The sequence below is a fragment of the Pongo pygmaeus genome, chromosome 1 (assembly GCF_028885625.2).
Source record: "Pongo pygmaeus isolate AG05252 chromosome 1, NHGRI_mPonPyg2-v2.0_pri, whole genome shotgun sequence".
NCBI lineage: Eukaryota > Metazoa > Chordata > Mammalia > Primates > Hominidae > Pongo > Pongo pygmaeus.
The window spans coordinates 159,216,921-159,241,291 of NC_072373.2; the positions used below are offsets into that span (position 1 = coordinate 159,216,921).

The 24,371-nt window shown below is 41.6% G+C and overlaps 1 protein-coding gene across 6 annotated transcripts in view; it reads left to right on the top strand.

The window, feature by feature from the left end:
• The first annotated feature begins 7,060 nt into the window (after positions 1–7,060).
• PTGER3 (prostaglandin E receptor 3) overlaps positions 7,061–24,371 on the top strand; it is a 200,671-nt gene continuing 183,360 nt past the window's right edge. For 4 of the 6 annotated variants that reach the window (XM_054482806.1, XM_054482807.1, XM_054482780.1 and 1 more), the window contains exon 1: positions 7,061–8,196. In XM_054482806.1, coding sequence (XP_054338781.1) covers positions 7,300–8,196 — 897 coding nt within the window. In that variant the 5' untranslated portion in view covers positions 7,061–7,299. The remainder of the gene's footprint in view (positions 8,197–24,371) is intronic. The other 2 variants (XM_054482814.2, XM_054482787.2) reach the window with 1 other exon arrangement.

Sequence of the window (24,371 nt, forward strand, 5' to 3'; positions counted from 1 at the left end):
ACAAACTAGACAAAATTTATCAAGCAGCATTTTTCAGTAAATTGAATGTAAGCCTGTGGAGGAGAGGTACCTGAGAAAGGAAAACAAGGTGAGTCCTATTAATGCTTCCCAGACTGGCCAGATTTTCTCACAGCATCCGGCATGTGCACCACGGGGAGTACCAGAGTGCCTGGCCCCAGAATAGCCGCTGAGTGCAGGGACCCTAAGGACAGTGGTGGGGGTCTGGGTACAAGGCCAGAGGAGTCCCTGGCACCCCTCACCCACCCCGCGGGACACCCCAGTTGACACCGTGTGCCAGCAAAGTTGGGACCTGATGGTTTTGGGAACGTAGGTCATTGAAAGTGGCCTGCAGCACACAGCCTGTAGGGAGCAGGCAAGGAGGGTCCTTATCCATCCACCCCCTCAGGCTGTCCTTCCCGTGGTGCCATGCCACCTAGGCAGGAGTGTGTAGGACTTGCGTGGCTGGAACCCACCCTTGAAAACCGCCTGAGGACTTGCCAGCGTGTGGCTGCGGGCTCCAGACCACGTCGGCTCCACCTGCCGGAACCCAGCTGCCACCAGCGCTGGCTGGGAACACAGGCTTGCTGTCTTCTCTGGGTCTTGGGAAACCTGTACTTCTTAAGAATCATTCAAGATCAGCATGTCCATCCCAAGGACTTCTTCAGGAAAGGCACTCCCTCCCCACTAAAGGAACATTCCTCAAAGCAACCTGAGAAGCGCAGCCCATCCGCCTCCAGCTGGGTGGCCGCAGACACATCAGGCTCCCGCCTCCCTGTATTTTCATGCCCCACAGTGAAAAACATGGTGGGCATTTCTTTCCAGTTATGTCCTGAGCCAAATGTGGAGCTTTTCTGCCCAGGAAGGGCAAAATTCTAGCACTTGCAGGGGTGCAACCCAAGGGGTGGCCGGGGTTCTCACTGCCCTTGGCCACGGGGCAGGCTGGTCTAGACAGCAGGGGGATGTTTTCAGGGTTGGAGTTTCCCTCTACCTAGTCCTGAACCCATTGGGTCATGGAGCACCGGTGTTCTCATGAGGCCAGTGTGGGCCACACATGACTTCAAAAGGCCCTTGAGGCTTGATTAAGTGTGCCAGTTTCATTCTGAACATGCTGCTCTGAAACATCCCTGCTGAGCCACAGGAGGATCAGATACTGTGAGCTTCTGGCCTGTTGATACTCAAGAGCCAGGGCGTGCGGGGAAGACTCCAGAAGTCCTAACTCTTGCTAACCTTACATCTGGGATTCTTACATCCTCAGCTGAAGAACTTGATGAATTTCAACTTTGAAGAGATTCTTCTAACACTTGGCCATTTCAACCAGGCTTTGCTAAAGTCCTCTGAAATTGGGAGACTGAAAGTCAATTACTTAGATCACAGGTTGCCTGCGAAATCTGCAAGGACCTGCTGTCAGGGCTCATTAAACCCCAAAGTATGGCACCTTGGCATGTGGACTACTCTGACCCAGAGGAGACTGGAAAGTCTCAGAAGCCTAGTCTTTGTCCTTCCCTCCTGGTTCCTGTGACCTTTTCTCCCGCAAAGTGAGTCACAGAAACCAGAATTTGTTTTCCCCAAGGCAGGTCATAGAAACTAGAACTCCCCTCTCCCAAATATAGCCATAAAACCTAGCAAGGTCACTCTCTCCCTTCTCCCTGGAAGACCCTCATTCCCCAGGGGTCCTGCCCCATGCCCAGGGGAAGGGGAATTGTACAAAGCAACCTTCCTGGGTTTCCCCACTCCATCCATCACCATTAGGCCACGTTAGCATGGGTGACAGAGTGAGACTGTCTCATTAAAACAAACAAACAAATAAAACAATAGAATTTCTGTGCCTACTAACTGAAAGAGATAGTCACACGTTCAATACAACAACGGCAACAACAAAGCTGCAGGAGTACTTGCAGTAATGATAGAGGAGAAAAGAGGTCACAAGGAAAAATCCTCTTTTAATCTCAGAGGTTTATAGTTTTAACAGGTACATTTAAGTCTATTATCTATTTTGTTTTGTGGTGTAAGATCTATGTTCATTTTTATATCCATACAGCTATCTGCTTTTTCCAGCACCCCTTGTTAAAAAGACTGTTCTCTTGAATCACCTTAACACTTTTGACAGAAATCTGTTGAATGTCTGCATATGTGTACACATATCTATATCTCTATATGTGTATATATGATGCTCTCTATAATACTCTTTCATTGATCTATAGATCAGTGTCTTAGTTTGTTTTGTGCTACTATAACAATACTACAACTGGGTAATTTATAAAGAATATAAATTTATTTCTCAATGTTTTGGATGTTGGGGATATTCGAAAGCAAGGCGCCATCATCTGGTCTCTGGTGAAGGCCTTCTTGCCCTGTCCTCACATGTCAGGATGACAACAAAGGGACCAAACTCCCTCTGTCAAGCTGCTTTATAAGAGCAGCTAATCCCATTCCCTCAAGAGATGTCCTCATAGCCCAACCACCTCTTAAAGGCGTCACCTCTTAATACCATCACAGTAGCCATTAAGTTTCAACACGAATTTTGGAGAAGACACATTTAAACCATAGCATGCCTATCTTTATTCCAGTATCACGCTGCCCTGCATATAACAATAGTAAAATATGGTTAAATTTGTAAAAACAAGTATTTGAATTTTATTAAACTATTACATTGGAAGGCATTGAAAAGCATACAGAAATCATAGAAGAGAAAAAAAGACCTGCAAATGAAAGGAGTAAAAATTATGACTTACTGGTTTTTGGGATCGAGGATCCTGCCCATTCTTCATGACTATGGCTATGGGAAATACTGATAGAAAAAAAAAAAATCACAGCCTTACTGGCAAAAAGTTCCAGAGACTGGAGTTAAGGCTTGAAAAGCCACTGCAAATTTAAGTAGGAAATCTTGGTAATGAGAATCAGAGAAGAAATGAGATAGAACTATCCAAATTCATGTCTCACAGCAAAACTCTGCATGAGTGAAGGAGACCCCATGAAGCCTGAGGAAAAAGCAAGCAAAACCCAGATAGAAATCTAGTCCCAGCACTTTGGGAGGTCGAAGTGGGAGAATCATGAGGTTAGGAGATTGAGGCCATCCTGGCTAACATGGTGAAACCCTGTCTCTACTAAAAATACAAAAAATTAACCAGGCGTGGTGGTGGGCGCCTGTAGTCCCAGCTACTTGGGAGGCTGAGGCAGGAGAATGGCGAGAATCTGGGAAGCTGTGCAGGGAGCCAAGATTGCGCTCCTGCATCCAACCTGGGCAACAGAGTGAGACTCTGTCTAAAAAAAAAAAAAAAAGAAAAACCATTATTCAAGAATACATCTACTTTGATGCTTTACTTAAGGGGATGTATTCCTCCCTGTGCTGTGTGTACTTTGGGTGGGAGAAAGCTGAAGCTTCAGAAACTTGAAATGTCAGGGAATAGCCCTAAGCTGGCAGAGTAGCTGGAAATAAGAGGAGAATCCCTAGAATCGAGGAACCCACACAGAAGGTGATCTCCATTGCTAACTGACCAACAAATTACACAGGCATAGAGAAATCAATCTCTAGGAAGCCAAGCTAAAAGAGCATGGAAAACCATGAGAATGAAGCAGAGATATCAATAGCAGCATGCCCCAGGGGAGGCAATATTGGCAGTTTGAATCCGGACAAGTTAACTGTCAAACAGAACAAACAAACATAAAATCGATAATACTCAGGGAAAAAATCCCGGTAGACTCCAGAGTCATTACAATATATTACAATGTCCAGTTTTCAATAAAAAAATAACAGGCATGTAAAGAATAGAAAGAAAAGACAGGAGAAAAGGCAATCATAGCAAGCGACTCTTTGATCTAGCAAAGACTCCTAGGCATTGCTTTTATTTTGATACAGTAATTACGTTGATTGATGTTTAAATGTTAAGTCTACATTGCACTGTACTTCCATGGCAATCATTCTGAGAAGACAAAAGCCATGGGATCAGTGTTCTTTCTTCTGTTATTTGGCACTTAGAATCAGTAATTTTGCACTAAAATATAAACCCCATAAATACAGGGACTGTTACGTATTGCTTTTGTATCCCTAGTGACTGAAACAGTGTCTGACATAGATTGGGTGCTCAATGAATAGTTATTGAATGAATGAATGACTAAAATATAAACTAAAATTACTGGTTGGCTCCATGAAGAAAGACTTTCAGATATTTTCCATCCATAGTGAGGCAATCAAGGGCTGATCATGTGACTAGTTATTAATCTTATTTTGTATCCATATTTAAGATTTTTAAATAGATGTTTAATAGAAGTAAATAGCAAAATAAATTCATCACTAGCTAAATATTGACATACATTATACATTTTAAGCTGTAAGGTACAAGAAGGGTACAATTAAGTAATCTGTGAATTTAAAACATGTCCAGGGTAGAATTTCATTGAAAACATAATAGGTGAATACATACCTTAAATTAAAAAAAAAACATGAATATCTGGTCTTTCAGTTTAATCCTCTACTGGTTTATTGACTGCTAAACAAAGTTGCCAATTTGTAACCTCAAAGGAAAACAAAGTGACCACAATTATGTACTGATAGGTAGATCTCTAGGAAAGAAATCAGAGATTCCCTAAGCAAAGCATCCATTGGCCCTTTGGAAATTCTCTTTAAAACAGCATAAAGCATGTTATTAGCCTTTTGGTCACTAGAGGGTGGTGTTGTTTCAGACCAACACAATTCACACTATATCCTTAGTAACTGACCAGAAAGTACCAACCAGAATCCAACTGCCAGCTTCAGACTGTTACTCCACAAAACCTCACAGTCACTTGTTTACAAGGTGAATAGCTAAAGGCAGACAATATAGGATGAAGCAAAATGCTGAAAGAAGAGAAATGTTACCAAAATTATCTGAAATGCAACACATTTTGTTCATTGGCGTAGAGGTTAGTAAGAGGCTAAAAATTCTTTACTAATACATGCCCCGACGCTTACCATGCTTATCAAGTCCAATTGGCTACAGCAAGCACTTCAGTGGGAGAAGTAAAAGTTTCAAGGAAGTCAAATATTTGTGAATAAAAATGAGAATAGTTTTTGATGTAACTGGAAAAAGATAAGCCTTGCTTCCTTTGCTGTGTGAATGGTGATATGGTCTTAAATTTTAAATATTGAATTACACTAGAATTTTACTAACTGTAGACGGTATAAACTTGATAGCCACTTTCATCCAAATGCTTTGGATAAAGCTTTGTCTAACAATAACCTCAAATATTATTTTATTTTCAAATGATATTAGGCTAGAAAAATACTATCCCAAATACAGGTTTGAAATTAATTCAAAATAATAAGACAAAAGTTTGGGGAAGATTTTAGAATCAAACCATTTCACCCTTCCTAGCTGTTTTTCCCATTGTAAACATGACATTTTAGTCAATAAAACGCAAAAGTGCAAAACATTTTTAAATGACAGCAAAACACAAAATGAAATTCATGTTGTGATTAATGCATCTTATTAAAATGGAGTTTAAGTTGCATTCTTGTTTTTCCTTCTTTAAAAAACGTATAATGTTACCGTGATATTTTTTTCAAACTCTCATACAGAATCAAGACAACAGCACATAAAGAAAGCATGCAGAGGGACATATCCCATTCTTACCTCTTAACAGTAATTTAAAAGTTAAGAACACCCATACAGAACATCAGCTAAGCTAGGAAAGGCAAAACTGATTGGTCTTGTTCTGAAAGTCGATCTGTGTCAATCAATCAAAATAATGGTCTTTAGAGTGCTATATGATTAAGTCTAATTTCTTAAATATGAGGAAAAATGAACTTTGCAATTACTTTTTAAAATCTTTTCATTTCTTAGTGTAAAAAGGCAAAAAACAAAACAAAAAACACAAGCCTTTCCCAAGATTAGGGGAAAACGATCTCACCGTTAATATTCATCTGCTGAGAGCAGTTATGGGACCCATGTCAGGAATACATGCTTCAAATAAGATGGGACTTGAGAATTGCTGAGAGACTTCAGGAACATTCTTTAACTTCATGGGGCCTCAGTTACCCCACCTTTAAGGGAAATAATAATAGCAATAGTACCTTGGAGGATTTCTGTGATAAAATGAGAAAATGCTTGTGAGAAGTACATAAAATATTGGCTTACTGAAAGATGTTACGAGGCAAGCAAGTATGCCTATTTTCATTCAATGTTTATTATTTCAAAGGCAAAGTTTCCATATAGATTAAGGCCTTCATAACATCTAAATACCTTTTCTAGTTCTTATTGTGTGAAGATAAGAAGGATGGTTGGAGGCTTTGTAAGGAATACCCTTCTCCTCTGCTCCCCTCTCACTCCCATAGGCTGGGAGCAGTTGATTTCACTACCTCAGATATGCAAATTGATGCCACCTTCCTGTAGCCACTTTTGCCATAGCTGACCTTTTTGTTGGGTGGTGGGGAGGGGAGCGGGCAGGATTAGGCGAGGGGTAGTAGTTGGGATTTCTTGGTCTTGGAATTCAACCATCCGATGTATTTGTTTCCCTGTGTCTATTCCCTTAAGTCTACAGGCACTGTCTAGTAATTTTATAGTTTTCAGCGGCACCCCAGGGGACAGGACACCTTGGCCTTTTTTATAATCACTCTAGAGTCCCAAAGCAGAAAGGAAAAAAGTTAACGGTCAGCTATGCAAAGGCTTGTGTGGATTGCTTAAGGACAGGCGATTTTCACTTTACCAGCGTTACTAAAGGACTTCAGGAGAAGGATCCCGTCCCTGTAGGAGCGTTTGTGGTTGAAGAAGCAGGAGGACGAGCGCTCGGGTGCGCCTCGGCAGTTTGCCTGGTGTCCGCAAGTCCACTGCGACTTATTAGCTGCTTGCCGCCCACCGACACTTTGGCAGAGAACTGGAGGAGGCGCCCAGTGGGCTCCCGATCCGGCCAGGAGCAGGGCGTTTCAAAGGAGCCCGTCTGGGGCTTCCCAACCCAGGCGATCAGGATAGGCAACAGCCAAGAGAGGCACTCAGTTGCTTTGCACCCTCCTCCCACCTCGGTTCTGTCCACACCCACGGGAGCCCCGCCCCCTCGGCCTTATAGAGGGGACTCGGCACCTCCGCGCGCCTCTGAGCCAGAGGTTTCCCGGAGAGGAAGGCGTGGCTCCCTCCGGGGCCAGTGAGCCCTGGCGCCGCCGCGGCCGCGGTCCCAGTAGCGGAGTAGGGCGGCGGCTGCGCCCCGCACCATGGAGGGCAGCCCAGCCTCAGCCGCGGTAGACGCCGACCTCCGCCGCCGCCCGCGCCGCGTCTGCCCCCTCCCACTGCGGCTCTCTGGACGCCATCCTCTCCTCACCTCGAAGCCAACATGAAGGAGACCCGGGGCTACGGAGGGGATGCCCCCTTCTGCACCCGCCTCAACTACTCCTACACAGGCATGTGGGCGCCCGAGCGTTCCGCTGGTGCTCGGGGCAACCTCACGCGCCCTCCAGGGTCCGGCGAGGATTGCGGATCGGTGTCCGTGGCCTTCCCGATCACCATGCTGCTCACCGGTTTCGTGGGCAATGCACTGGCCATGCTGCTCGTGTCGCGCAGCTACCGGCGCCGGGAGAGTAAGCGCAAGAAGTCCTTCCTGCTGTGCATCGGCTGGCTGGCGCTCACCGACCTGGTCGGGCAGCTTCTCACCACCCCGGTGGTCATCGTCGTGTACCTGTCCAAGCAGCGTTGGGAGCACCTCGACCCGTCGGGGCGGCTCTGCACCTTCTTCGGGCTGACCATGACTGTTTTCGGGCTCTCCTCGTTGTTCATCGCCAGCGCCATGGCCGTCGAGCGGGCGCTGGCCATCAGGGCGCCGCACTGGTATGCGAGCCACATGAAGACGCGTGCCACCCGCGCTGTGCTGCTCGGCGTGTGGCTGGCCGTGCTCGCCTTCGCCCTGCTGCCGGTGCTGGGCGTGGGCCAGTACACCGTCCAGTGGCCCGGGACGTGGTGCTTCATCAGCACCGGGCGAGGGGGCAACGGGACTAGCTCTTCGCATAACTGGGGCAACCTTTTCTTCGCCTCTGCCTTTGCCTTCCTGGGGCTCTTGGCGCTGACAGTCACCTTTTCCTGCAACCTGGCCACCATTAAGGCCCTGGTGTCCCGCTGCCGGGCCAAGGCCACGGCATCTCAGTCCAGTGCCCAGTGGGGCCGCATCACGACCGAGACGGCCATTCAGCTCATGGGGATCATGTGCGTGCTGTCGGTCTGCTGGTCTCCGCTACTGGTAGGTAGTTCCCGGGTTGGGGGAAGTCAGGATGCGTGTGCGAGTAAGCGGGAACCTAAGACTTTGCTAAGTGGCAGCACCTGCTGGGGTGTGTTTGCAACCGCAGAGCGCTGGAGTGTCCTTTCCTCCTGCCCGCGCTGTCTTGGTTACAGCTTCAGAGCTGAGCTCCTCACTTACTAGCTGAGCGCCTTCCAAGAGCCAGGATTCGCATTAGGCACTGGTTATGAGTACATAGAGATCACAGGGCTGCTCACATTCTAGTCGGGGAGAAGACAGGATGTGTCATTGAAATGACATATATGCAGAGATAGAGGTTTGTCCTGAGTGCATTAAAAGCAGAATTGCTATGATAACTGTAGCCTGATATTGTGGGTTTTTTTTTTTTAATTTCAAATTCCTCTTTCACGTTAATGAGATTTTCAGTCTGCAACCCCATACAGTCACAGCCCTCCTGCAGCTTCTGAAACACTGCGCGACCTATGGGTGCCTTCAAGGTTCATTCTTGATGAGGCAGGAGAATGAAAGATGCGAGTTGCCTCCTCAGCCCTTCGCCATGGTGCTTGACCCTCTAGGAAGTGCCCGAACGACAGTCTGTGGGATCCGGAAGCTCAGCAGCTGCTTAAGGCCAGCATTTACTTACCCTTGTAGCACTCAAGCAGGGTTCGCTAATCCTGAGATAGGAGGTAGAGGTTTCTCCATGTCCTAGTTCCTCACACCAGAGCAGTGCAGAGGAGCAAGGGATGTTTGCAGAGGCTCTTTGCCTAACACCTGCCCTCACATGATATTTTTGAGATTTTTTGTCTGTGTTACTTTTAGCTAGAAATGTCCGTGTGTAAGTGCCGTTTACTGATTCCTGAAGAATGGATGCTTACTTAGGCCCTGGGGAGTCTGGGTTAATAGATGTTGCAGAAAGAGCGATTTGGTCACTGTTACAAAGGTATAACCAACTATATGTATTATACAATTGTGGAAAACCTTTGAAACACGTGAACACAGTTTTTTTTTTCCTAATTGTGGTAAAATATATTACATACAGTTCAGTATTTTAACCATATTATGTGGGCAGTTCAGTGGCATTAGGCATTAAGTACGTTGAGTTTTTTGTGCGCCATGTATGCTTTTAAATCCCTTGCGTTTGAAAATAGAAATGTAATTTCTTTCACCTGGTTTGGTAGATTGAAGCACAAACCTTGGCTCCAAATCAGTGACATGAGGGGACAAGGAGAGTTATGTTGAGACCTAACTGCCCACAAGTCGCTGTATGGTCACAGTTCTTTATTCCAGGAGTTGGAACTCAGGCTGATGTCATCACTATGGCTTATCAAAACCAGCACCAGTTTTAGATATACGGTATTTACTTTTATGGCTGAGGAATGGAGTGTACAGGTGGCCAACTATGAAGGAAGAAAGAGTTCTAAATAGTAAACGCTTTACTAAAGTGTGGTAATTAATATAACTTTAAAGGCAAACAGGGTATCTGAATTTTTCACAAGTGTCATTTGAGTCCCACATCTTTGAGTTTGCTGTATCACATGATTTATATCCTAGGGGAAAAAAATGCAGTTAAATCAATTGAACAAAATACCCATACAGTTAATCAGACTTATAATTTATTGTTTGTGTATTTTGTTTTTAAGTCAAAGCGAAACCATGTAGTGTGTTTTTGATTTAGACACTTTAATTCTAGTACCAAAAGTATGGTGGCCTCAGAAAGAAAGTAGATCAATCTTGAAAACTGTAATTTAGGATGGCCAAACTCACTCTTTCAAGAAAGACTGTATTTGAAACTAGTCTTACTTAATTTCGATTTATTTTCATTCGGATAATACTTATTGATTTATAGCATTTTACTGGGCACTTTATTAATTCAATTATAAAAAATTAAACAAAATAAATTCAACATGTGATCATATCAAAAAGGAGAATTTTTTTTTTTTTTTTTTTTGAGACAGAGTCTCACTCTGTCACCCAGGCTGGAGTGTAGTGGTGAGATCTCAGCTCTCTGCAGCATCCACCTCCCAGGTGCAAGTGATTCTACTGCCTCAGCCTTTGGAGTCACTGGGATTACAGGCGCCTGCCACCACACCTGGCTAATTTTTGTATTTTTAGTAGAGATGGGGTTTCACCATGTTGGCCAGGCTGGTCTCGAACTCCTGACCTGAGGTGATCCACCCGCCTCGGCCACCCAAAGTGCTGGGATTACAGGCATGAGCCGCCGTGCCCGGCCTAGGAGAAATGGGAACTTTTTAAAGAAAATGGTTCCATCGGCTGGGCGCGGTGGCTTACGCCTGTAATCCCAGCACTTTGGGAGGCCGAGGTGAGTGGATCATTTGAGGTCAGCAGTTCAAGACCAGCCTTCCAACATGGCCAAACCTCGCCTCTACTAAAGATACAAAAATTAGCGGGGCATGGTGGCATGCGCCTGTAATCTCAGTTACTTGGGAGGCTGATGCAGGAGAATTACTTAGGCTGGGGAGACAGAGGTTGCCGTGAGCTGAGATCATGCCACTGCACTCCAGCACAGGTGACAGAGCAAGACTCCATCTCAAAAAAAAAAAAATCTCCAAATATCTTCAAAAAGATTTACTGTACAAAGTTGGAATTATTTCAAAGAAAAGAAACTGGCAAAGCTGCTTTCTTAATAGAGAATTGTAAGAATAAAAACACTAGAATTTAGTGAATTGAATTTTCAGCATATTAGTGTTCAAATGAGAAATTAATGCTGTTTTTTCTAACTATGAGTGTAATATAGATTTCCTGTTAGCATTTGTTAAGTTGGGTATAGGATACTATTCTAATTGTCCAAACTTCCTACTTGAAAGGACCCTGAGTATATCCTGGAAGACTATCATGACTATAATAAATATTCAGTTGTTACTGCAAGAAAACTTGGTAGGACAGAAACACCATAATAAGAAAATGTCCCAACAGCTACAAGTTCACACTACATAAATACTTAAATAGAGGTTTATATATCCTTAAACAAAAGCTTTGTTTCCTTTTTCTTTTTCTCAGAAACTGCAAAATACAATATAAAATGTGAAATTAAGAGAGTACAGTGGGAAATGATGTCGCCATGATAGATGATCTACAGTTTTTAGTTACTGCTTATGTAAGGCACCCCATTGTCATTCTGTTGCAATCAGCCAGTTGATCCAGCAATGCAATCTATTTGATTTTTATCATTATTGTTTTATATTTTATGAATGATGCTCACCATAGCTCAGTTGTTTGACCTGATAGCTAAATTTCCAGAAATGGGAATAACCTTAGGATTTTGTTCAAAGGAAGCTATAAGTACTTTCTACTTTTATAACTTGGCACTCCCAAACAGGTAGAATGTGGCTAATACTGTAAGCTATCTCAAAAACAGTAAATATAAAGCCAGCTATGAACATTGTGAAAAGTGGGGTATGAGCAACAAACAGTTTCTCATCATCAATCTTGGAACTGGATAAAAGAAGCCTTAGAAACTTTTGCCTTTAATCTTGAACCACTGAATTCCCTGCTCAGTATCCACAAATACAGAGATGTTTCAGTTCAAGAAGATATTTCACAATGTAGTTGTAATTTTTTTTCGTTTTAGTTAAGGAATCACTGATGTATTTTGACAAGTGAAATTTGCCTTTAATATGCCACATGTGGTAGATATGTATGATGAATTATTTTCAGAAATAATATTGTTTTACAGCATATAAAAGTATTATTCAATTGCTAATCTCTTCTGCCTCTTTCTGCCATATTCAGGATGTTGCTTCAGAGAAAGTGATTAAACATATGAATCCACATTGTAGGAAAAATATTCTATAATTTTTCTCTTTTGAAAAAGGTGTGAAGGTCAACAAAATATTCTATGATTATAAAACGGATTAATGTTATAATCTGTTCAGAAAAGCAGAATTTCCACATGTATGAGTGAAATATTTAAAGAACTATAATACAAGATAGGATGTAATTAATGCCTTTGGCTCTCAGAAAAAAGTCAATCTGAATTTGCCAGAGGAGATTTGCAGGAAGATGAATTGGCATAACCTCACTTCATGACTTCATGACTGAGAGCAAGTGTGTCCCAAAACCCAGCCCAATGAGAACAAAGGGTGCACACTAGATCAATGGGAATGATGTTTTAAAAATGTTCAAGAAAACAAATTTAGATGGTTAGTCCCTGAATGACAAGATGAGGACTTCACTCTTTTGAGTTTATCAGAAAGAGCCAAGAATTAAACACTTCTTAAGCCATCATCTTTGAAGAAATTCACATGGTCTGAAGTTGAAATATAATTGTGAGTCACTGGCCCTTCTCTTTTGAACAAGCTGTGAAGGTCAACAACTAAATTATAAAAGTTTCCATAGGTTTAGTTTTCTGGGACTAACACTCAGGAATATGCACCACAGGCATCTGTAACAGACTATGATTCATCTGACGGTGCAGAGGGGTGGTAGGTGAGGGATACTGGGTGCTAAGTTTCAGTTTTTAGTTCTGCCCTTGCATTGCAGGAAAGAAATGCAGGGAAGTCCCTCCTAAAATACTGTACATCTGTGTAACATTTTTGCAACCTGCCAGTGTTCCATATTTATCTCATTCATGCCTCACAACACTAAGATCTACAACTGTAACATGTCAAATTCTTACTCTCCCATTTTTTCCAATTGCTTTACAAAAAGACAGGAAGGAAGTTTGTATTTCAACTCCTGCCAGCTGTGCTTCTTGAGAATCATTAGACAATCTCTCAAGTCCTCCTTTTCCCTAGAAAATTCCAACTTTCATAAGGATGGTAACCAATGAAGGAGCCTTATTTTTGGGGGGGGGGTTCTTCTTATATCTTGTCCCCTAAGTGTATGGCAACATTTTACTGTAAACATAGTACAGACAGTCTCCGACCTACGCTTTTTCAACTTCATGATGGTGTGAAAGGAATGCACATTCAGTAGAAACTGTACTTGGAATTTGGAATGGCGATCTTTTATTGGGCTAGTGATATGCAGTATGATACTCTTTGGTGATGCATACACAGCTCCCAGTCAGCCATGCAAACACAAGATAAGCAACCAATACTCCACAGTGGACTGTGTTGCCAGATGATTTTGCCCACCTGTAGGCTAATGTAAGTGTTCTGAGCATGTTTAAGGTAGGCAAGGCTAAGCTATGATGTTCAGTATGTTAGGTGTATTAAACGTATTAAACGCATCTTTGACCTTACAATATATTCAACTTACAACATTTTCAACTGACAGTGAGTTTACCCAGACGTAACCCTGTTGTAAGTTGAGGAACATCTGTAATTGATTCTTATACAGAAATGACAGTTGGGAAGCATATGACTGAGATACATACAACATGGAAACTCTCTGTGAATTCCTGCACCCTGCTATCTTTACACAGAACACTTCTTTCTCCATTTTTCATTGCCACTTTACCCCTCAGCCATTCAGCAATATCTGCCAAGCACTCACCTCTCTTGGATTGGCTAAGATCTCAAGTCAGAAGCCATTTTCTAGCGAAGCCTTCCTTCATCCTCTCTAGGCCGTGATTGGGTGCCCTGATCTCATGATACCCCGCATTTCCCTTTCACAGTCTGAGTCACACTTCATTGGAGACATTGGTTTATTGGCTTTCTGCTCTTTTAATTCTGCCAAGGTCAAGTACAGTGTCTGTCTTGCACATTATTTTTTTCCTAGGAACTATCATAATTACTTGCCACATAAGGTCTGCCCAATACGTGCTTATTGACTGAATACTTTCTTTTTTCTTTTAAGACAAAGTCTCGCTGTTGTCCAGGCTGGAGTGCATTGGCATGATCTCGGGCTCACTGCAACTTCTGCCTCCTGGGTTCAAGCGACTCTCGTGCCTCAGCCTCCCGAGTAGCTGGGGTTACAGGCGTGCACCACTACATGCCCTGCTAATTTTTGTATTTTTTTTTTTTACTAGAGATGGGATTTCACCATGTTGGGCAGTTTGGTCTCAAACTCCTGTCCTCCTGTGATCCTCTCGCCTCTGCCTCCCAAAGTGCTGTGGCATTACAGGCATGAGCCACCGCCCTGGCCTTGATTGAATACTTGAGCAACCAAATCAGAAGACAGGGTCTGGTCCCATGTAAATAAGCAATTACTTTTTGGCCTTAGATAATTCATTTGATATTTTTATGAACCCTTCCCTTCCTTTCCTTTCCTTTCCTTTCCCTTCCCTTCCCTCCCCTCCCCTCCCCCTCCTCCTCTCTCTTTTCTTTTCTTTTCCTTTCTTTTCTTTCTCTTTCTTTCTTCCCTTCCTTCCTTCCTTTCCTTCTTTTTCTTTCTTTTTTTCTTTGTTTCTTTCTTTCTTTCCTTCCTTCTTTCTTTCTTTCTCTTTTTTTCTTCTTTCTTTCTTTCTTTCTTTGTTTCTTTCTTTCCTTCCTTCTTTCTCTTTTTTCTTCTTTCTCTCTCTCTTTCTTTCCTTCTTTCTTTCTTTCTCTTTCTCTTTCTCTCTCTTTCTTTCTTTCTTTCTTAAACAAAAATGCCTACCCAGCTCATTTCACAGTATTATAATGAAAACCAACAAGATTAACATATGTGAAAATAATGGGGTAGTATACAGTACTATGAAAATACTTTATTACTGAGTCCTTTTAGCAAGCTGGGAATATTCCTTCCATATGAGGAATACCACTGTGATGTTTTACTGGATAGTAATGTTGACTCTTGTGTTGAGATAGACCTTTCACCTAGCAAACTGGAGAAAAGAGGCAAGCAGTGTTTCACAGCTTGATTAGTTATAGTTCATTGGGGAAAAAAATGTGGTAGAGAATGCAACTTTCAGAAACAGAAAGAAAAATGGTAAACAAACTGTGCCTAATTTTGTTTTTGTTTTTGTTTTTGTTTTTGTTTTTGAGACAGAGTTGTTCTGTCACCCAGGCTGGAGTGCGGTGGCGCAATCTCCACTCACTGCAAGCTCTGCCTCCCAGGTTCATGCCATTCTCCTGCCTCAGCCTCCCGAGTAGCTGGGACTACAGGCGCCCACCACCATGCCTGGCTAATTTTTTTGTATTTTTAATAGAGACAGGGTTTCACTGCGTTAGCCAGGATGGTCTCTATGTCCTGACCTCGTGATCCGCCCGCCTCAGCCTCCCAAAGTGCTGGGATTACAGGGTGCCTAAATTTTTATAAGATATTGTAATTCATCCCTCCTTCCCGCCTCCTGCCACCATCCCTCCTCCGCATTCTCTCAGCCCTGTAATCTGTTCCCTTTTACAGCTTCTAGTTAGCTCTCTAACTCCAAAACACACTGATCACATTTCCCCTTTCCCTTACACCTGAGGGAGGAGCTAGTACCTTGTGTCCTGAAGACTTCTGTCACAGGTCTGGAATGCTCTTTTCTGCTCTATGGCCCTGAGAAGGTGAGGACTCATCTGCAGTGAGCAGTTCCCCTCCCCACCTGAACAGTCATTCCTCTGTGTTGGAGTTAAATGTGGGTCTTGCTAGCACCCACAGCTTCTCACGTGAGCTCTTTCCAGTCAGGGTCTTCTTCCTGTTATCCTATATGTGCACAAACCTATTCTCAATGGAATCTTGAGTTGAACTAATTGTGCATCTAACTGTTGTCTAGGATCAAGTCATTCTGCAAACTTCTTGAGAGAGTCTCTCCCTCAGTTGTCTTCATCTTTTCACAGGCAATTAGAAATGTTGGGACTGAACAGAACCTCTGCTGCTGACTGACAGCCCAGAATTGAATTTACACAAGCCTTAAGTCAGACCAAAGTGTGTGAATCATAGAGTTGTAAACTGCTTCACACAGTTTGACCAGGTCCTGACAACACATTAATATTATTTGCAGCCTGCAAATAGCACAATGTGTTATTTTCCTATCCAGTGGCCTTCCCAGATATTCTCTGGGACCACATTTATAAGGAGGACTTTTCAGTGACTTATGTGGGTGCTTACTTAAAATCCAAATATTATTTTAGCGAACTAATTTTATGATAGATATTTGAAGGATCATCGATCTAAAATGAAAAATGGTAGCAGAAATGGAAGAGGAGGCTTGAGTATTCCCACTTTATATTGGAAAAAAGAAAATGCCTACTAATTTAGGCAAAAGTTGTGCAATATAAATACAAGATAAATTCTCCACCAGATACCATTACTGTTTAAAAACTCTTGGTAATACAAAAACAAAAGGCCATGTTGGAACTGGAAGCCTATTTATTTCAAGCAATAATTGGTCCCCAAATATTAAGTGTAATTTAAAACATATACTTTCCACTAATTTTTTGTTATATCCTGAAAGTAAATTTGATTTGTATATCTTTCTGTCTCTCTTTCTGTGCACATAATAAATGTCATTTTCTATGGTTGAGAATATGCTGCTGTTGTGATTCATAAAAATTTGGAAAAAAGAAGTGTGTAATTAATGTTGAAAATGATGAAAGAGTGATTGTAAAAGGTAAGATTCATTCTGAGAAATTCACAAGACAGTAAAGTGGAGCACTAATTGCTGTTTGATATATGAAATTTCATTGGTAACATCTTGCTACCAACAACCTTATTCGAGTCAGAGCTTCTGGCAGATCACACACTTTCATATTTCCCCAAATAGAAGAATGCCTCAACAGCCAGCTCCTCAGCCACAGAGTAGCATCAGTGATTAAGTGACCCCCGACTTGTGAGGACTCCTCTCTGCTTCATAAGAAGAACAGAAGAAAGTTATTTAAAAAGCAAGTGAGTGCCACAGAGAGAACAAGGCACTGGATGGCAAGAGACCTGGATCCGGTCATGGCCTTGCCATGTGATCTAAGTCACTTTATCTTGCTGGACTTTCCTTTTCTAATCGGTAAGATAAAACGATTAATGACTCTAATCCTCCTTTCAGTTCTCACTTCCTGTAGTTCTAAATAAATTAAATGGTCCCTATGGACATACTATTTCAGATATATGGGGGAAAATACATAAAGACTTTTTAGGAAAAAGCATAGAAATGTATGCAAATGGACAAAATAGATCACACATTCTTTTATCCAGTGATTCTATATTTATTGAGAGCTTGTTATGTGCCTGCCACTCTCGTCACTCTGGTAATACAGTGGTGGGCAGCACGGATTCATTTAGCTATACAGGTTGAGCAGTTATGTTGCTCGAGAGAGTGCTATTCACATTATATTGTAAGATAATGACAATCTTTGGAGTTGAGCAGTACACAATCTGTGCAGCTCTACGTGGTAGCCTCGATGGTAAACCAAATGGAATGTTATCTTCCTTCACGTAGCTTTCAGTCTGCTAAGGTAGATAGACAGTAGATCATCAGTCTTTCCAATAAGCAAATGTAACTAGTCTGATAGGTCTTACTGTGCTTGCCCTTACTACCACACATGAGACTGGCCTCATGTGGGCAGGACAGGGCTGGTCCAGTGCAGCGTGATGGCCCTAATGGAACACGCTTTGCCCCAGCAGTACTGGGTCTGTGCTTGGACTCCATAATTAGGGAGCACATTAATTCACACCTATGACTCCAGCTGTAATGCTCAGCTGCAATTCTCCAGAGCACAAACACTGCCAGAGTGAGTACATGGACTCAAAGGGCTGCTGACCTCAGGCCACACGCTGCTCTAGAATCAGCCTTACCTCTGGGGTCATTAGGCTCTGGGTGGTACTCAGATTATCTCCTGACAAATGTGTCTTTCCCTTTTTTTTTTTTTTTGAGACAAAGTCTCGCTCTGTCACCCAGGCTGGAGTGCAGTAGCGTGATCTCGGCTCACTGCAAGCTCCGCCTCCCGGGTTCACGCCATTCTCCTGCCTCAGCCTCCCCAGTAGCTGGGACTACAGGAGCCCACCACGACGCCCGGCTAATTTTTGTATTTTCAGTAGAGACGGGGTTTCACCATGTTAGCCAGGATGGTCTCGATCTCCTGACCTTGTGATCCACCCACCTCGGCCTCCCAAAGGGCTGGGATTACAGGCGTGAGCCACCACACCTGGCCCCTTTCTTTTATTTTTTATTTTTAATTAATTTATTTTATTTTGAGATAGGGTCTTTCTCTGTCACCCAGGCTATAGTACAGTGGTGTGATCATAGCTCACTGCAGCCTTGAACTATTGGGCTCAAGTGATCCTCCAGCATCAGCCTCTGCATAGTTGTACTATTAGGTGTGCACCACCACACCCAGTTTTTCCCTTTCTCTAAGTTTTCTTTTAAGGCTTGTATGTCTTTTCCCTGTAGTGAATGTGGCCAAATCCACTCTGCTCCAAGTTTTTTGGCTTCAAATCTTGAGAGAAGAGGTTCAGTTTCTTTATCTCCTCTTTGACCAGAAGGCCCTGGTTCCCCTTAAGCACCATCTACCTCTTCCCAAGTGACCAGCAGTCTATACCACAGAGTGTTGTGTGGGTTTTCCTTTGTTATACCACACAGTTTCCCATATGTAAAGCTAGTGATTCCAAATTTACCAAAATAAGTAATTCTTCTGAAACTTCTGCTCCAATGTAATTTGCTCTGCCCACTTGACCAGAGAAGTGCAGATGGATGCTGGCATACCTTTTTATACATCAAAAACGAGCACTTTATGAAGGCAAGAGAAAGGTACTTTGAGAGAATGTCAAAGAAGATCTCCTATTGATGCATTGGGATTAGGGAGGGCATCTCTGGGAAAAAGGTCATGTATGACGAGTCTTACAAGATAAGACTTCAAGGAAGAAAGAGCAGTATGTGAAGGTGTCAGTGTAGGAATACACTGGAAGCAATGGAGGAACTGAAAGAAGGCCAGATGGATGGATTAGAGTGAGTGAAAAAGAGATTGCCTGCAAGGCCAGCTAGGGAGGGAGGCAGGGCCAGATAATTCACAACCTTGTCATTTTTGTTTGGGAGTTTAGATTTCTACCACAAGTACAATGAAAAACAACTGAAAGCTGTAGGGGAATGATTTGATCTGCTTTGTGTTTTAAGACCACTTAAGGTGGCCTAATGGATTAGATGGGTAGAGCATCAGAGCCCTCGAGTACTGAGGATAGATGGAGATGTAGAGACATTAATGTAAAGAAAAACTTTCTTCCTCAAATGTTGCTTTAAAAGAAGAGTGGGAAGTAGCTTGGCCTAGAATCGGTGAGAGAGGGGAAGCGGCAGTGGATCTGTGCAGATGCACCATGGAAAATATTGAACCGGATGTGCTGGGAATGGTAAGCAGATCTGTTTTTGTAGAAGTACATTTGAGAATGTCAAAAACTATAGATATAGTCAAATAGAGACTGAAGGGAAAGGGAGAAACACATAAGTAGATTGCTTAAGATTAGGAATGAGAATTTGTATTTCATTTTGGGCAAGTTGTATTGATTTTCTATAGTGTTCTATATTTGTAAAATAAGAGAGTGTGTATTATAAAACCTGAATTCACAAAGCTCGTTTAGGAAAACAACTCATCTAATATTTGATATCTTTCTAGAATATTCTTAGTGAAATTGTTTCAGCTTTGTTTACACTTTGTTGAACACCCTTAATAATAGGAAATTTTTTACCTTTCAAGAGCTCTAGGAATTTTCTTAGAGCCAAGATTGTGCCAGGCTCTTTCTCACACATACTTTTTTTTTTTAATTTCTTGCAATAACCCTGTGAGATAGGCATTTTTGTCGCCAAAGTTATTATGATGAGAAAACTAAAGCTGAGAGGAATTGAGTGATTTGTTCAAGGTAGCAAAGCTATTAAGTAGACAGGCTGGGATTGAAAGGCCAATAAATTTTCAATAAAGAAACAAAGCTGAGAACCATTTGGAATTCATTTGTCCATGTTTCCTCCATGCCATGATGCCTTAGAATACCCCAATTCATCTTGAGCTGTTCTTTCTATTAGAAAAATTCATTTCCCTTATATTGACTGAGTCAGAATCTGTCCTCCCTTTTGCTTCCACCCTTCGGTGCTAATACTAGCTCTTGGATTAGTTAGAACAATACTACGTTTATTTTTATTTTACTATAAAGAATCCAGATACAGACACATCATAACAATACTAAATTTACTTAAAGACACCTTTCATTTTTAAAGTTGTTTTTAATTTTCAAAGATAAAAATACTATACCAATAACTAGTTATACAGAGTAGTATTACTAATGCAGCATTATATTATTAGGTAATGAGGAGTTCTACTAAGTTTATAAGCAGAAAAATAACAAAAAAATACCTTGACCACGGCAGAGGGAGGAGCCATGATTTATAATTTATTTAGCAGACACTTATTGAATACTGATTGTGTGTGAGGTAGTGCTACAATGACGTGACCCTTGTTCTCAAGGAATGCGTTGTCTTTAAAATGATTTCCTGGAGAAACTTGAAATTGACTCAAAAAAAAAAAAGCAGCAGCATTTTCCATCTTTAATTTTCAATAAAGAAACAAAGCTGAGAACCATTCAGAATTCATTTATCCATGCATGCAATCAATATTTGTTTATTGAGCCCATACAATGTGTCAGACACAGTTCTAGGTGCTGGAAATACAGCAGTGAATTAGGCTGGTTTCATGCTCTCAGGGAATTAGCATTCTAGTAGAAGGAGAGAGGCAATAAATAAACTAGAAGTCTAGTGATTGTGATAAATACCATTAAGAAAATGAAGCAGTGTGCCAGAATAAAGCCTGAAGCATCCTTCTGGCAGCTATGTGGAGCTGGATTGCAGAAAGGTATGTGTGGGAGCAGGGACACCAGGTAGAAGGCTGTTGAAGTCATCCAGGTAAGAGGCGGTGACAACTGGGATTGGAGTGGAGAAGTACCCATGTTGACATAGTGTTTTGGAGACAGAGTTTACCAGACATTTTGAAATTTCTGTAATCCGTGTCCTATGACTCTGACAAGAAATAGGACCTCTCTCTTCCTCTCCAGGCCTTTGGTTTTGAGGTGGCCAGCTATCTACAGATGGCTTTCCATTTGGCTCCCCAAGAAGGAAGTGACTGCTCTAAGGTTACGCAACTAGGAAGAGATAGAATTAGGAGGTAAATTTGATCTAATAGATGTTATTTCCTTTTTTCTGAGACATGAATCAGAACAGTCACACAGAGACACAGAAGTCAGCAACGTTTGCTTATAAAATAATAGAATGTCATAAGATTCGTGATCCCCAGAAGATCTGGAGCATGCTGATTTCCAGGCTAGGTCTCAGAAGAAACTTTTTGTTGTCATTGTTCTTTTTAAACGGGCTCTGGTTATTGTTGGCCTCTTTTTCTCCTAAACGGAGAGCAGTTCTCAAATTAATACTCCCTACTTTTAAAATCAGGATTGTTTGGCTGCAAGTGATCGAAAACTAATGCAAACTAGCTTAAGCAAATAAATAAATATAAAAAGGTAGGGGGAATTGCTTGATTCACATAAATTGCAGGAGTGTGAAGAGTAGAGGTGGCCTTACAGAAGATTGAAGCCAGCACTGTCTCTTTCTGAGCCTCTAACTTCAGCTTCTTGCTATGTATCAGAATCCCCACTTCAGGCTCTGCTCCTAAGGAACCAGCCTAAGCCATAGCTTTGCAGCTCTTTGGCTAGGTCTTGTGTTCTTTTTTCAAAGCTTCAAGTTAATAAGTTTATATTTGTGGTCTACATGTGAGGTTTTAATTTTGCTTTTATAATAATACAATATTTTACTGAATACATCATCTTGAAGCACTGTTTAGACATCATAGATTTTTTCTATTGTTTTGTTTTATAAACACAAGAAACAGTCATAGATGACAAAGTTGCATTTTCAAAGACTAGTATGAGTTTTCTAAGCTACGAGGAAAGATTCAGGCTCAGAGAATTTTCCAGAAGTAAGGATATAATGACAGGTGGCATTATAAGACGAAAATCTCACAAATACTCCATTAGCACCATAGTGAGATGACTAGAGAAGAAAAAAGAAGTTCTTTCTTGATTTTTCCATAAAGGATGAGTTGTAGTCTGGGTTTTATGTTATTCTGGCAACGAGCTTTTTCTTTATAAATCAGTAGCTGTGCTAACGGCCAACATGCTGGGTGGCAGACTTTTGAATTTATTTAATGGTAGTAATTTTCTCCAAGAATAGACTACGGATTTGCCTGGATCCAAAAGTAAATTTCTTAATATTAGCTTTTGCTCTATAAAAGACATTAGGGAACATTTTAAAATTCTTTTCTCTAGCATCTATTTCTAATTAAATTTTGCTACAGATCAATATCAGGAAGCATGGAATACCTTCTGACTTCAGAATTCTACCCTCCTCCTTAGACATGGTTCCGGGTTGCAAACAAACAACTGTGACTCCAAGTGCAAAGAGCATATGTAGAAGGATTTCAGGAGCTCACAGAGTCCAGAGAAATCTGGCAGGTCAGGTTTGGAAAACAGGCAAGACCCAGGATGTTCTTGATGATGCACTTCAGGCTGCACAGCCAAAGTCCTGCTGGAAAAATGTTTGCTGCATGCCGCTGTGATGAATCCAATGTCTAAAAACCCCCTTCTTCTTTGTGTTATGCTTGTAAAATTCAAACTTCTGTTGCCAGCCTGACTGCTGTAGCTTGGGTTATTTACCCCCACGCTATAACAAAGGATGAAGGCTCAGGCACCTCCAGCACTTGGTTTATGACATATGTGCTGGGATTTCTCTCCCACCCAGAATACAGAGAAACAGTTATCCAAAATTGGGATATTAATAATAAAAGGTGGGGGTTCATTTTTACCATCTATCTAATTTATTCATAGAAACATTATAATAGTAACATATTTTTGAAGCCTTGTGCACGTGTGTGTGTGTGCACGTGTGTGTGTGTGTGTGTGTGTGTGTGTGTTTTCCTGCCACATATCTGTTGGGAAATTGGGGTGGCAGTGAGACTGGTGGAGCGCATACTGAAGAGAGCCACAAAAAATAAAAGGACTTCTATTTACTGAATGCCTGTTATGTGCAGGTACATACTTGACAATTACCCTTTCCATATATTATCTAATTTAATCGACACAACAATTTTTGAGTTTGTTACTTTTCATTCCCGTGTTTCAGTTGCAAATAATAAGACAGAAAAGATTTGATAACTTTCCCTAATCATATTCCTAGTAATTGGTAGATCTTAGGCTTTGTACACTATAATGCTATGTGTCACGTTTTTCTCTCTTTCTTATTAGTTTATAAAAATATTTTCAAATCACTTCATTGAAAATATTGTACAAAAAAGAACAAATTGATTGAGAATAGTAAAAAAAAAAATCACTGAAATTGTCTGGGTCAGATAATTATGGTGATGAAGATTTCCTGTAGAATAGCTATTGATTCATCAACTGATTGACCTTTGTAGGAGCTTGAGTATCTAGGGAGCATATTCTGAAAAATCCCGTAGAAGGTGACAGGAGCTTTCACTTGTCTGACAGTAACTTGTAAAATGATTCCATTCACCATGATACTGGCAATTTAGGAAGTGTTTTTTGTAAAGGTGTGGCATCAATTTTATTTACTTCTGTGTGTCTTTTAGGCTTGGAACATTCACATCCAGTGATAAAGTTTTACTAGGCAAACATTTTTCAGCTAGTACAAGTCACATATATTATTCTTTTCACTAAACTATTTATAAAACAAATGAAACTGTATATTGAGTTCTCTTTGCTTGGTGGGAAAGTGTTTGACTACAGTCAAAATTAGAAACTTTGTTTTGACAGTTCTAAAGCCTCCAGTATGATACAGTGCAATTGGGATTCTTGCAAACTTACTTTCATCTTTTTTCTTGTAATTAGGGAAAAGAGAAAGAGCCTTAGAGAACCTCAGTGTGACCACGGTGACTCTCTAACATAGAATTCAGGCATGTTACTATAGTAGCCTCTCACCCAGATTAAAAGGCTTCAGATTCCTTAGTTTAATCCTCAAGATCTTGGATTTGGCCACATTTACCACTGTACCATTTTTTTCCATCCCTACCCCAGCATCCTTAACTTCAGTGATAAAAATCAGTTTGCCGCTCTTATAATGATTCACACAATTTCACACTCAGAAATATGGACTTTGTCTCAAATACCTGCAAAGCATCTGCTGTTTTGGGAGACAGGGGTTTCTCTGAACCTAGAAACTTATTTATTTATTTACTTATATTGTTGTTGTTGTTGTTATTATTATTATTATTATTATTATTATTTGAGATGGAGTCTCACTCTGTTGCCCAGGCTGGAGTGCAGTAGCGTGATCTTGGCTCAGTGCAACCTCCACCTCCCAGGTTCAAGTGATTCTCCTGCCTCAGCCTCCGGAGCAA